Source organism: Pyrus communis, chromosome 13 (genome assembly GCF_963583255.1).
Source record: "Pyrus communis chromosome 13, drPyrComm1.1, whole genome shotgun sequence".
NCBI lineage: Eukaryota > Viridiplantae > Streptophyta > Magnoliopsida > Rosales > Rosaceae > Pyrus > Pyrus communis.
In genome coordinates, this window is record NC_084815.1 from 15,056,990 (window position 1) to 15,071,610 (window position 14,621).

General features: G+C 37.1%; 1 protein-coding gene across 1 annotated transcript; it reads left to right on the forward strand.

Moving 5' to 3' along the window:
- The first annotated feature begins 5,720 nt into the window (after positions 1-5,720).
- LOC137712918 (uncharacterized) lies at positions 5,721-11,139 on the forward strand. The gene is made up of 8 exons (XM_068452120.1): positions 5,721-6,009; positions 6,103-6,124; positions 8,493-8,549; positions 8,644-8,725; positions 10,069-10,164; positions 10,288-10,412; positions 10,497-10,515; positions 10,631-11,139. Exons 1-8 carry the CDS (start codon positions 5,910-5,912, stop codon positions 10,919-10,921), a joined length of 792 nt encoding a protein of 263 aa, XP_068308221.1. The 5' UTR covers positions 5,721-5,909; the 3' UTR covers positions 10,922-11,139.
- The last annotated feature ends 3,482 nt before the right edge of the window (positions 11,140-14,621 follow it).

A 14,621-nucleotide genomic window follows, 5' to 3' on the forward strand; every position in this document is an offset into this window, starting at 1 on the left:
GCCTCCTGAAATGCCACCCATAATTAGAAGTGAACCTAGGATCCCGATCAGAAATAATACTAACTGGAACCCGTGGTATTTAACAATCTTTGATATGAATAACTCAGCTACTCAGCTTAAAGAATATTTCTCCCTTGCTGGAATAAAGTGCGCTGATTTAGTAAGCCGATCCACAATCACCCAAATACCATCATAACCATTTTTTGTACGAGGAAGTTTATACACGAAATCCATGGTAATATTTTCCCATTTCCACTGTGGAACGGGAAGTGGCTGCATCAATCCAAATGGCTTTTTCTTCTCAGCCTTGACCTGCTGGCAAATTACACAATGACTCACATATTCAGCAATTTCTCTTTTTATGCTAGACTAGTAATAAAATGGTCGAATGATATGATACATTTTAGTACCTCCAGGATGCATTGCATATGCCGATATATGCACGTTATCAAGAATTTCTTTCTTTAATTCAGCATTATTCAGCACGTACATTCGTCTCTCTTGCATAAGCACACTATCAGACTCCCGAACTCTAAGATCTTTCTTTTTCCCCTGTGATAAAGCCTGAATTAACTCCTGGGTTTCTTCATCATTCATCTGAACCTCGAGCACACAATCAGTTAAAATTGGTCTAACCTGGAAACTAGCAAGCAAAGCTTCCTCCCGATCTTCCACCCCTAACTTCACTCCAGTGGATTCAAATCTACAAGAAGAGGGATACAACAAGCGTATAAATGATATCGTTTGTTAAAAAAAAAAAATGCGAAGTTGAACCATATTATTGCTAGTCCATTATGAGGCTAATCCACCTCCTCTCCCTTAGTGTAAATAATATCATTTGTTTAAAAAAAAAAAAACATTTTTCTTGAGTTTTTGCACTTGATACTAGAGATATTCTAGATATTTGAGGTGAGTAGTTGAGCTAGATAAAAATCTACTCGACTTGAGAACAGTGTGAGTTACAAGTAGAACCAATCACCCTTAATATGTGTTTCTACAAGAATGAAAACATGTTCATGATTTCGAAAGAGTTACTAAAGGCAGTTAAGAAACAATTACACGATCAAGTTTTCTACCACAAGTTATGAAAATACAAAGACACTCAATATTGTGATATCAATGACGACAATGAAGGTTAAAGCCTCATTTTGTAGTTTGCATTTCATAAGATTTTAAAAGTATCAAAATTCAACCAACCGTTGCATAACAAGTTTCAAATCAATATGCTACAAGCTTTCAGTTGTTGCAAAATTTCCCAAGCAGTGCAATAGCTCGTTGTGCGAAACTACTCAACCAATTCAAGTATTCACAAAGCCCATGGAGAAGATTAAGGTAATAAAGGTTTTGGGCTTCTTGGGGGCACCAACCCTTTAGAAGTAAATCAAATTCCACAACAAAATTTGCAAGTGCCCTCTACTACAGTGGTGAGGAGTGTTATGCACTTCAACATGATTTTAAATTCCGTCAACTCTCTAATCTAACATTTAATATGACAAATCTACTGTTTGATAAAAAAAATTCACAAAACAATTTAGTCAAAACCCATCCCAAATTCAAACCAAAACTCATTTAATAGCTAGCCATAGAAGAAGTCAAAGATGTTTAATCTAACTTTTGTATTTTTTTTTTTTTTTTTTGGCAAACGGTAGATTTTGTTAAAGTAGATGCTAAATTATCACCAATGTGGTTTGAACTCATGCCGTTATGCAAAGAATCAACACATTTCGACACATGTGGTAAAAGAATACATGAGTTTAATCTAAACTTTCCCACTCTACAACTTTACCAAACTTAGCAATTTTTTTTTTCCGAGAAAGTAAAACTTGCCTCAAATAATAAACCCCAAAACAACATTTAGGGTATGTTTGTTTGCCTTTACTAGCATTCTTTGGACTGGACTAAACTAAATGATAGTCCAATATGGTGTTTGTTATTTACACGAACAAGAGTCAATGAGACTAAAGGGGACTCGCCCTGACTGAATGCCTCGCTAGCCATTCTTAGCGAGAGCCCTCAATTTCGAGCGGACTCTTAGTCTCGTCCTCTCTCGCAGCTGATCCATCCGTCTTCTCCTCCTTCGCACCTTCGCCATCTCCCATCTCCTTCACGACTTTGATGTTTCATCCGAGTTCGAGCAGGACGAGGAGGTTCTCAGAAATGCCGGAAAGGCCTCCCCTGACCTCAAACTCTTTGTGGGTAACCTTCCCTTCAACATCGATAGCGCTCAGCTCACTGGTATCTTCGAGAGCGCTGGAAATGTCTAAATGGTTGAGGTAATTCCTTGTTTTCACTCGAAATTTTGTAAATTTTACTTGAAATTTGGTTGAAAAGTGAAATCGGTTGTTGCTGGTTTAGTGTTTTGTGGGTTAAATTTGGAGGCTTTTTTTGCAGGTGATATATGATAAGACGACCGGAAGAAGCAGAGGATTTGGGTTTGTGACTATGTCAAGTGTTAGCTGAATCTGCTACTCGACAGCTAAACGGTTATGTGAGTCTTCATATTTAAGTCTGACCATTTGCTGATATTTTCTTATATATGCGAAAGTTTGTGGAATTTTGCGAATTGGTACTTTATTTGTAATCGTATTTATTAACATTCATTTGTTGAAACTTGCTTGAGATTTGTCTTACTGAAGAAATGTTTGATGGAGCTTAGTCTCTGGCCTTTCGTAGTGTGTATTTTTGTTACGGTTGCGATCACCTATTACGATTTACCGTGTTGATTGTTCCGAGTTGAAGTCATTAGTTACAGGTCAAGTTGAGAACCCTGTTTGTTGTATATAACTATGTTAGCAAGAGTTTTAGGGCATTATCGTGAAAACAATTTTATTGATTGACGTTTGAAACTTGGTCGATGTTTATTTCATTCTGAAAAGGTTGTTTTGTTTTGTAGCTTTGTGTTGCATTTCTTGATGTTGGTTTTTTAATGTAGTGATTGGTTGAGTTCTGTATTTATTTTGTTGAGTCTTACCATCATGTGGTTGTATTGCATTCATGAGAACCCTGTATATCGTATCTAAGAAAGGATTATATCGTATATAAGCAAGGTTCTAAAAAACGCTAGGCGCTAGTCGGGCGGCGGGCTGACACCTAGTGCCTAGGTGACTAGACGGGGTCTAGGCGGATTTAGGTAAATTTCTTGTATATCTTGTAAATAAGTGCATATTGACACTTACAAAAAATTAAACTTGTATGAAATCCATGGATAAGATAATAAAAGAATAATAAAATGAAAAAAGAGTATCCAACAAGTCCAAAATTTAAAAACACATTAAGCATATATGTCATAGAACCATAGTGAGGAGTATTGTAAGATAACACATGTATAATAAGTTCCCAATTTTAAACCACACAAAATGCAAAATAGGAGGAAAATAAGGAAATATAGTAATGTAGGTAGGATTTTTTTTTTTTTATAATTAAAAAAAAAACAAAAAAAAAAAAACAACCTCCTAGCCGCCTAGGAGCCGCCTAGAGCCGCCTAGGGCCGCCTCACTTGCCTAGCGCCTAGCCCACCTCACCCGCCTAAGCGGTCGTCTAGACCCCAACCGATTTGCAAGAAAACGCCTCGGGTCACCACCGCCTAGTTTTTTAGAACATTGTATATATGTAAGACTTCATTACATTTGGCAGGAACTTGATGGCAGGGCATTGAGGGTAAACTATGGACCTCCTCGGACTGAGGATTCCTCTCTCTCTGGCTTTTCATATTTGGTTGTGTTCATGCATTGCTTGATTCCATTTATTTGAATGTGCTGAGTTTTCAGGTTTTTGCATATAATCATGTTCTAGATGCTATGGTATAGAAACATTTTTGAGATTTCTGAAATAAACAAATGTGCGTCTGTATCAATTTGTTATGGATATAAAAGTTTCACTTGATTTCTAAGAGCACCATATTTGAGATGTTGCCAAATTTGTTCTCCAATTAATATACTTAGCTATGGTGTGTGAAACATATTCACCAACTACAGTCTGCAGCAGTGTTGAGACAAGGTTGAGGTAGTTGCAGATTATCTGCATTTTATCCATTTTTAACCAATTTTTGTTCTGTTTACTACACAATGCTTACAACATGCAATCTTTTGATCTAAGTATCTGACATCATGGTTAATCTTTCTCAGTCTGAGCTTCCACCTAGGGTGGAGTCTGCTTTACTACAAGAAGTTTTGAACATAACACATGAAAAAACTGAGTTCATTGTCTTCGAAACAACAACAAGAAGTAATAAAGCTCCAACAGATGCTTCGGTGAGATCAGATTTAGCCATTGTAGCAGAGTCATAAATGGCAGTTTTGACGCAACAAGTTGTTACATGTGCAGGCACCAACTTGCTTGGTAGAGCAACAAAAGGCGTGGTATTGATTCAATCGATTTTGATTGTTTGTAACAGTATGTTCACGTAAAGAGTCTATTAAGAGGATCTGCAGTGTAGGAGTACTATCGTATACGTGCTCGAATATAAATGTAGCAATGATCAAGGCTCGACTATCCATTTGCCATTTCGCCTCACACATCATTGTGGTCTTGAAATTGAATGCAATCAAATCAAAAGTGAATAATTAAGAAAGCATTCTAAACCCTATCAATTGTTAGGAAAACACCTTTGTTATATTGATGTTTGGAGCAATACTAGAATCATGTATGTTTCTTTTGTTGGTAAGAAATTTGGTTTTTATATTTTTTTATTGAATCATACTCTCATCTAATATTATTAATTTTGTTAATATCTTTAAATGAAAAGAAATTAAATTAGAATAATAATTTAGTCTCAGTCCGAGCAAACACCAAACTGGTGACAGTACTATTTTCATTATTTTGCTTCTTAGTCCGACACTGCACCAAACGCTTCACTAAGTTAGTCCAGTTTAGTCTAGTCTAAGCCAGTCCAGCTTAGTCCTTGAAACTAGTTCAGTTCAAGATAATCCGATGCAATAAACGCATCTTTAATGTGTTGTTGGATATGAATCTGCAGGTTTAAGCATAAGAAAAGTAATGATGATGAAAGAGGAAATATGGACTTTGTCATAAAGAGACTTAACGAAGGATACAAAGCCCAACTATCAAGTAATTGACCATACATTCAAATATTATTTCAGCCGGCCGGATTCGTAAGAGAAGGCGTTGACACTTGACACATGGTATTCCGCGCTCACCGGATTCATCGAATTTCAAAATGGGAAATTTCCTCGTAATTAACTATCACGCGATTCTCCATTTAATTATTATTTTACTAATTAACAAAATATTATTTTAGAGAAAACAGTAGTAATGATCTTTCAACTTTAATTCACTTTGAGCAATGATTCTTCAACTCAAAATCCACGATCATTGGTTCCTTAACTCATTAAAACGTGCAATTATGATAATTTTGGTCAAATCCGTTAAAACTTCTGTCAAAATAAGTTACGCATGAGGCTAAATTAAGATATTAAAAATCAAATGAAAAAAGTGTAGCAATGACTCTTCAACTTTAACCCAATTAGAAAAATGATCTCTCAACTTTAATCTAATTGGAAAAATGATCACTCAACTTTATCCAATTAGAGGAATGATCCCTCAATTTAATCCAATTTTAACAATGATCATTCGTCTCATATCTGTAATTTTTTATGATGAACTATTGCTCAAATTGAGTTAAAATTAAAGGATGAATGATACAATTTCTGTATTGTTACATTTCCCTTGTCCTCATCCCATTGATTTCTTAAAACGGAATAAAAGTCTGCCCCAAAGACTTCACGGAATAAAAGTCTGCCCCAAAGACTTCATATTTTCTAATTTTTCCAATCTTTTCATTGGCTCCTCGCTTTTTCCCAGATCCCTCCATTCATCCGCCACTCCCTCCTCTTCTTCTTCCTCGCCGATTCTCTGAGTCAGGTCTGTACGGAAGAGCAGCAGCAGCAGCCATGCCGTCGCAGGAGTACATGGACAAGATGCAGGTCCGACAGAACTACCGGAATCTCTGGCACTCCGACCTCATGGGCACCATTCAGGCCGACACTCGCTGTATTACTCTCTCTCCCTCTCTCTCTTTCTTTCTCTCTATAAATTCGACCGGTTTAGTGTCTGATATGGGACTGTGAATGTTTGTCGTTGCAGATTGCTGCTTTGCGGCGTTCTGGTGAGTTCTCTCCGTCGATCTGATTGCTTTGCTTGTTAGTAGATCTGATTTCCCTGCCGATTTTGCAATTTCTGTTCATGTTTTCCTCGTTGACTTGGTCTGACACTCGTTGACTTCATTTCTATAATTTAAATCTCGATGAATGCTAGGTAGAGAAACTTTTCAGACCAAATTTGTAAATCAATTGATATGTCACCAATAGAAAATAAGCACGTTAATTAATATTTAAGTAAAAATCCAATCATCAACAACTATGCCATATAGTTTATCAATTTGGTTTCCCTAGCCCATTTATTTCTCTGGATTAAAATTAGAAACTGAATACTTGATTGATTGTTTTTAGGATTAAGTACTTAAAACCCCCAAATCCTTTAGTGTCATTCCAAAGTGGTTCCAACCCTTTTGATCATGCCAAACAAGTACCCAACCTATTGAAAATGTAACATATGATAAGCCCCAGTTAAAATCTATTAAATTAACTAGAATTTACTTTGTCTCCAAAATCAATAGAAGATCATGTAAGCATAGCCTCTGCCAACTAGTGGTCACCACCACCGTCATCGTGCCATCACCTCCAAACCCAAAGAAGAACTAGAAGCTTTACAAGTCGAGAATCGGCGCATGAGGAAAACACATGAACAAAAACAAGCTCTTTGAAACCTTATATGAAATCTTAACCCTCTCTTTTGTTAGAATATTGTTCTCTTGATATCATTTCAATTTGGGTTCATTTTCGATTCAATCCAATACCCATTTAATCATTGTGTTTCATATTGTATAATCTATTTTTGAAATTTCGATTTTAAGGTAACAAATATTAATGTTGACTATGATATACCCATTTAGTGGGTTTTAAATATAATCTATGTTCCTCGGGACCAGAATTCTCTTGACCAGACTCCCGCTGACCAGAACTCTCATCTTCATTGGCAAAGATCTTGATCAAACTCCAATTTGAACTTCTCGTAACCAGGCTCCCCCTAATTGAACTACCCATGATCAGACTCCCCTAATCGAACTCCTATTTGACCAAGCTCCTCCACATTAGATTTCCCTTGGCCAGCCTCTCATGATCAGAACTCTTATCTCATTGCAAAGGCAATTATAGACTTCTTTGCGAGAAACTATCACTCTTCGGCATCTTGTTCCAATCGGCATCAAACATCTTGCTAGCTTGCTCTTAACACCTTCAATTGGCTCATGGAGACCTTTACAATAAAGCATGTCCTCTATTCTTGATTTCCACGTAACTCAGTTGGAGCGGGTGAGTTTCATCATGGTGCTAGTCACACCTTCCATTCTAAACGGATATCAGCCAGATCAGGCTCTCATACCACTTGTTGTGAATATCGAGTTTAAGAATGGGAAAGACAAAACAAACTCAGGAAATCGAAAACAAAATAATCAAGATAAACAACGCTAAAAATTAACGTGGTTTGGCTATATATGCCTAGGTCCACAGAGCAACAATAACAATCTTTCACTATATCAATAATCAGTACAACGGATAATCTTGCCAAGCCTTTAGGATTAAGACTTGTGAAAAACCTGAAAGAACAAGAACAAGAAATGCACTCTTATCACTCTTTTTTATCGAGCACACAGTTTGCCCTCACAATATTCTCTCACTCTAACTCTTTGAGTGGTATATAACTTATCATGGGCTGAAAAAACCCAACATCTACTGAGATAAATTTTAATTTAAAAAGTAGATGTAGGATGTATTAACTATGTGAGTGTAGTCAACAAAATGTGGGGTGTGGATAAAATAACCCTACTTGATTTTAGGTAACAAACTTTTTTTTTGTGCACTCAATGTGTCAATGGATGCTGCTTTGAATTTTTTTTTTTTTTTTTTCTCCTTTCTGGATTTCTCAATGCAATGGAGGGAAATACCATTAACTAACTATTTTTATTTTTTGTTTCCGGGTAGATTTCGTTTACTTGTCAAAAAGAAAGAGAAATTAAGAACAAAACCATCAGATTGTACCATAGTGGTGGCAGTCAAGATGAAAATTGCGCAACTAAATCATAAATTTTCCCTCCTCTAATATTTGTTAATCTTTATAACATATAGTGTGGCTCGAGTTCTTTTGCACCAGATAGAGGCTATGAACAAGAGTAGAGTAATTAGCAACCCCCAATAGATTGAATTCCATCATATGAACTGAAAGGGGATGCTTAGATTTCAAGTAAGCTTTGATGCATATTGCAGGGCCTTTTTAGTTATACATTGTCCATTTTATTTGGGTTGCTAACTTTGAACCGCACTTTTATTTTTACCCGTGTATGAATTAACTATTTGATCATCAGGTATTGAGTTTTCCTCCCATTGTGGTGATATTGATTGACTTTTGTTTCCCTTCAGTGCACCATGTGCTTCATACTTGCTCCGGAAACGAGCACTTTATAATGACATGTCAAGGTGATTTGTACTTTTGATTTTGCTTGAACCCTAATCTGAACTATGTGACCCTGTGTTTTGAATACGGTGATAATTGTGCTTTTGTTTGTCATAGATATGTATGCTGTGCTGGTTATATGCCTTGTAGCGGTAGGTGTGGGGAAAGTAAATGTCCTGAATTCTGCCTGGCAACTGAGGTATACGATGAATGTAATTTACTATGGTTTATGTAACCTTCTTCAAATCCCTGGTTTAACATCTATATGGCTTCTGTGGCATAATTTTGTCCTTATTTCTAGTAGATTTCACCACATGCTTGGTTGTTTCTTACTATCTTATCTTCATGCCTTTTATATTGAAAGGACAGATTGATAGCTAATCATCTATTAGTTGAGTATTTCTGGAAGTCCGAAAATCCTGCTAGGAATCCCCATGTCGCCCAACGAATTTGTCTGCTAAAATTTGTGCATCTGAAAATGGTTTGATTTTAGTTGCATCCCATGCAAGCTAAAAGGCTTAAAGTTTGTATTAGTAATCAGCAGAAGTATAGAGAAAAAGATGGGGTTTTTTTTTTTTTTTTTGAACGTTTGAGAATTCATGAGGAAGTACAGAAGGAGATATCAATGAAACCACACCAAACCTTGAACAACACCTTGCTATGCTTATTTCCGAGACCTAGAAATACTACTCTTAACTAGCAGAAGCTCTTAAAAAAATTCAAAAAGCATAAAGTCTCTAAAATCCCACATACATTGGCTCTTAATAACACCTTAACTCTTAAGTGACCTCCAAAAATTGACTGAATCCAAATTTTATTTAACGATTATGTCAATTGACGAACTGTTTTTGTATTTTTAATTGCCAAGGGCGTTTCCCTTAGGACTGGGAAGGCCTTGACTGAAGTGTTCCAATGCGTTTAATCTTTGGCTTTTAGAGATCCTTGATTGTTTTCCTAAGCAAACTGTTGTTATCCCATCACCTGATAGATCTCTTGGTGCTTGTGGTTTGGCTAATTAAGCTCCAGAAACATAGAATCATATGATAGAATAAGAAATTAGTACAAAAAACAGATACATAACAAGGTGCTCAAATTTGGTTCCATCACAGTATCTTGGCGCCTGTTGTTTTCAATATCCTGATCAGAATCTGGTTCACTTGTTCAATGCTATACAAACAAACCAATCCATATGTTATCTGAATTTCATGGGTCATAAATATAATGACTTTGCTTAAATGTGGCTCTAGCATAGTGTAATTTATGGCCAATTAAGTAGTGCTTTCAGTTCATGTAGTTTTCCATAAGTAATCAATTATACGACAAGAGTAATTGAAGGTCAAATTTGCTTTAGGGGTTGAATTTTAAGAGGATAGACTGCAAAGGACTTGTATAGGCGTTTTACTCTTTCTTTCTTTTGTGTACGCAAACAATCTTGTTTAGGGTCAGTTGCATGCTTGCCATTATTTTGTTACTATAAGCTGGAGCTGCACAGAGATTCGCTTCCTGTAGTTTCTAATTTTCATCCTATGCTTGACATTCCAGGTTTTCCTGTGTTTTGGGAATTCGGTGGCCTCAACCCGCTTTCTGTTGCAAGATGAATTCAATATACAGACAACACAGTGTGATAATTGCATCATTGTAATCTCTCTCTTGCAACACCGTATTCTAGTTTATAAAATCTTTATAGCAGAGCTCGATTATGGTTTCCAATTTAATGTAATGTGGTATTCAACTGTTAGTTATGCTTCCTCTTGTTAACAGGGTTTCATGTTCTGCCTACAACAACTTGCGTGTATTTTCTCCATAGTTGCGATGATTGTTGGAAGTGAAGAAATCTCAGAGGCATCTCAGTTGTTGAATTGTTTGGCTGACTTGGTGTACTGCACGTAAGTTCTTTTCTTTTACCCATTGAACATTCTCAACCAACGTTGATTGGTGGTTACTAATTTTGCATTTGCTTTCTTTTGCAGGGTCTGTGCATGTATGCAGGTAAGCAAGTTGTTTTTTCTCTCGGAATTCATCTTAAGAATTCCCAAATGCGAAACTAGAACGAAAGTTAGATGAACTTCATTTGCTGGTGACTCCCGACTTTTTAATTTTGCAGACACAGCACAAGATTGAAATGGACAAACGAGATGGCAAGTTTGGACCGCAACCTATGGCAGTTCCCCAGTTTCAGCAGATGTCTCGCATTGATCAGCAAGTTCCTCCCACAGTTGGATATCCACCTCAACCAGCATATCCAGCTCAACCAGCTTACGGTCAGCCCTATGGTTATCCACCTGCTCCACAAGCTCAAGGCTACCCACCAGCTCCACAAGCTCAAGGCTACCCACCAGCCAGTTATCCTCCAACCGGCTATCCACCCAGCGGTTATCCACCTTCCGGCCATTAATTCTAGCTGATTTTGAACAGATTTATGCATCCAATTACAGTCTATGGTGGCCGTTTTGTTCAATCGTGTTACGTGTTGGTTTGCAAGTATTGTCTTTGAAGTTCCAACTTGTGTATCTTCGACCTTGTTCTTCTTAAATTTACTTGCAAGAGGGTTGACTGATGTATGCAGTAACTTTTTGCTTTGCTTTTTATGATTTAAAACTTCAAACTTCCTCACCCTATATACAAATGCGAGCATCTTGTCATCTCTCTCTCATATTTGTTTTCTCATGGTTGTTTGTGTGGATTTGTAAGACTAAAATCATCTGTCATTTATGGCATGTTTACCTATTCGTAATTGGAATCAAAACAAGGAGTCTGAATCCGATTATCGAGTGTTCAATTGTTGGCTTACTAAACCCTTTCCTTTTCTTTTTAGGGCTTCTGTTACATAGTCATAGATCAGGTGTTTGCTCCCCTTCACACTTGGTTTTGTGCATGGTTTATACATGACCTGGTTAGACAATGTATTGACAAGGTATCTCTATCATATTAATACTAGTGTATTGTTATTATAAAATTAATAAGATGGGATACGCTGCCAATACAGGTCATGTGCAAACCACATGTGCACATGTGAGCATTTATGGTCAGAATATCAAAATGGGGTGTGTTATCCACAAACATGTTTTTTAGTTTTCACTCTCTTTTAATTTGTTGTCGTCATATTAAATGAATTGAGAATATCAAATGACATAAATTAATAAGGGGTGTGTGTGTGGATATCACGCCCCTATCAAAATATGTAGAGCATAAATCTATATGCAAGCATTTCATTTCTCATTCCCAATGCTGTTATTGTTGACTGTACTGTAATTTAAGACCTACAAATGGGTGGTTTAAATTGTTGCATTTTTCTTTTGTCAAACACAATCTTCATCGTATAGAAGAAAATGTTATAAGAGATATACATAAAAACAAGTCGTAAGAGAATCCCCAATTGGGGCTCTATTCTCTATAAGGCTACTACATTTCAAGCCTTAGCGAGAAATTTCATCCCCAATGACCCGGAAAATGGGGCTAGATCCACCACTGAGGCTAGCAACTTCCTTTCTTGGGTAGCATAAAATCAGGCTACATCTAGCTCCAAAAAACAGTGGGTCCCACAAAAAAAGTAGCAACCCATATGAGCAAAATTCAATCACTCTCTTCAATTGCAAATACACTTATACTCTCCTTTTATTATTTTTTTTAATTCTTTTTTCTCACTTATTTTCTTGCAATTTGGCTAATTAATGATTGTTTTAAATTCCATAAGAATTTAAATTTCAAATTGATTTAATGCTCATGGGCATTGGTGGATGAAATTTTCAAATAATTTTTTTTCAAAATTGTATGATACTAATTTACCAATTGGTGCTAGGTAAATTGTTGTGTTATGAAAAATCAAATTATTTCAGAAGGCGAAGTGTGGGTTTGTTTCTTTCAACAGATGAGATTGAGATAAGAGAATATAATCCAATGAACAATTCATAAGTGATTAAATCTAACTTTGTCACATTTTGAACTTTTTAGGTTGAAAGGTCCATAAAAAAATAAAAAATAAAAAATAAAAAAAAATAAAAAAAAAGATAGCACGTCCAAAAATCATCTTAAGAAAAGCTAACGCACAAAAAAAAAAAATAATCATCGCTTAATCAAATTACTACATAAATAAATATATATAGCCCCATATAGAGCCCGAAATATATAGTCCCTTATTGGGAGAGATTCTTCTATAAAGTCTCAAAGAATCATCGGAACTCTAAAATGGGCTATATCCACCACTTTTCCAGCTCCATATAGAGCCTCTCACTGGAGATGCTCTAAGTAGACATAGAAGGCCAAGCAAAGCACCGCATAACCCAAACAAAGCACATGATAAACCAATTAGACTCAAGCCTTTCCACGCAAGTTGAGCCTGCCACAACTACCATGGACCTCGCCCTGTTTCAAGAAAATCGTTGCATGTTGTAGTGCTGAGAAAATTATCCATTTACTTTGCTATTTTCAATAACCACATGGTCTGTTATTGTGACAACCCGTCCTGAATTATTCGTACTCTAGGTGTGAAATGACGATTTTGCCCTAGGTGGGTATTTGTCATTTTGGGGTGATTGTTTTGTTGTTTTGTTGGTTGCACCTGGACCACACACACCCACACCCACATCATCTTCTCCCGTGTCTCTCTCTGTCTTGAACTCTCTCTCTCTCTCTCTCTCTCTCTCTCTATTTTTCCCCTTCTCACTTGTACGAACGGGACTCAAAACCCTTGCAAACATGATGGATCAAAGTGGAAAATGGTACCTTTGTGTTCATGAGGATCATATGAGTTCAACTATACCAATTTCAGGTAAGGAATCCTTCGATTTCACGTCGAACCAAGAATCTTCGATTTGATCATTGTTCATGCACAAGTGAATTATTGACTTTCAAGGAATTTGAAGCTTTTAGGAAGCTTAGTGAGGTCCTTAGGAAGCTCGGGGTGGTTCGTTGGGTGGAATTGGACGTCGGGATCGTGAGTTACAAGTTTGGCTGATTTTTCTTGAATTTCTCCGACGAGATCTCGTGATCTTTGGGGCTTTAAATAGGTAAGGAAATGTTCTACAAATTAAGAGCTTCAATTTGGTACTGGTTTCATGAAATTTGGTGAAGAAACGAGTGAGAACGACGGGTTTGAAGTTTTTCGAGGTTTCCGACGATCGGCGTTTCGTCGGAGAAGAAGGCGGTATATTCCGTCAGTTTTGGACGGAATTTGCTGACGCCGTCAAAAAGTTTTAATGGAATCTGTTAGGGTTTAACGCAATATTATTGACGGTGTTAACTGACGCAGTCAATGTGACTGGTACGTGGCCGCGCATGGGGGGCACGTAGGGCTGTGCCCTCGCCGGCACGTGGAGCCTCGAAAAATTATTTTAAAATTATGGGGATGTTTGTGAGGTTGAGTAGATCACGTTGGTATATCCAAACATCCCATTTGAGCATTGTATGAGAAGTTATTACCTAGTTTTGGTTATGTGCTTTAAATTGACGTTTTTATAGTTGTTTCGCATATAGGTGAGACCCATCCTAAGGACGAGCGCAATCACTCAAGGCAAAGGGGTTGCGACCCTTCCACATATCAGTGAGTGGGCTTTTGGTTTTCCGTATATACCTATATACTTGTGGTTTTTCCCAGAAAATGAAATGGAATGTTTATATGTTTTAAATGCCATCCATAGCGTTTGCCTATTTATTTATGCATTAGTAGTTGCATGTATGTATGTTTAGTGCTGCGGATGCACAAGTAAGTGCCAGGTAAATTTATGGTTTATGATTGTGAGTACTAGGTTATGTGAGATGCATGGAGAGCTCATAACCTGCACCCTCGGTGTTAGTGCTCCCGCCCAGAGTAGGGCACAGTCCTTCACGTGATGTTCACCTCCCGCACCACATGCTCATCTTGGATCCAAGTTAGGTGTATAGTCTTGTCGTACAGATCACTATAGGTGGTTCCAACTCGTAGGTGACCCACGATTATTCGCACAGTCTTCACGTGATCGTAGCACTTAAGCGTATTTATTTACACCCAGTCCTGTCGTACAGACCACTTTAGTTGGTTCCGATTTGTGTGCAGGTATAGTTAGTGAGTTGGAGATTTGAGCTCTAGATTCAGCCGTACAGGTCACGTTAGGTGACTC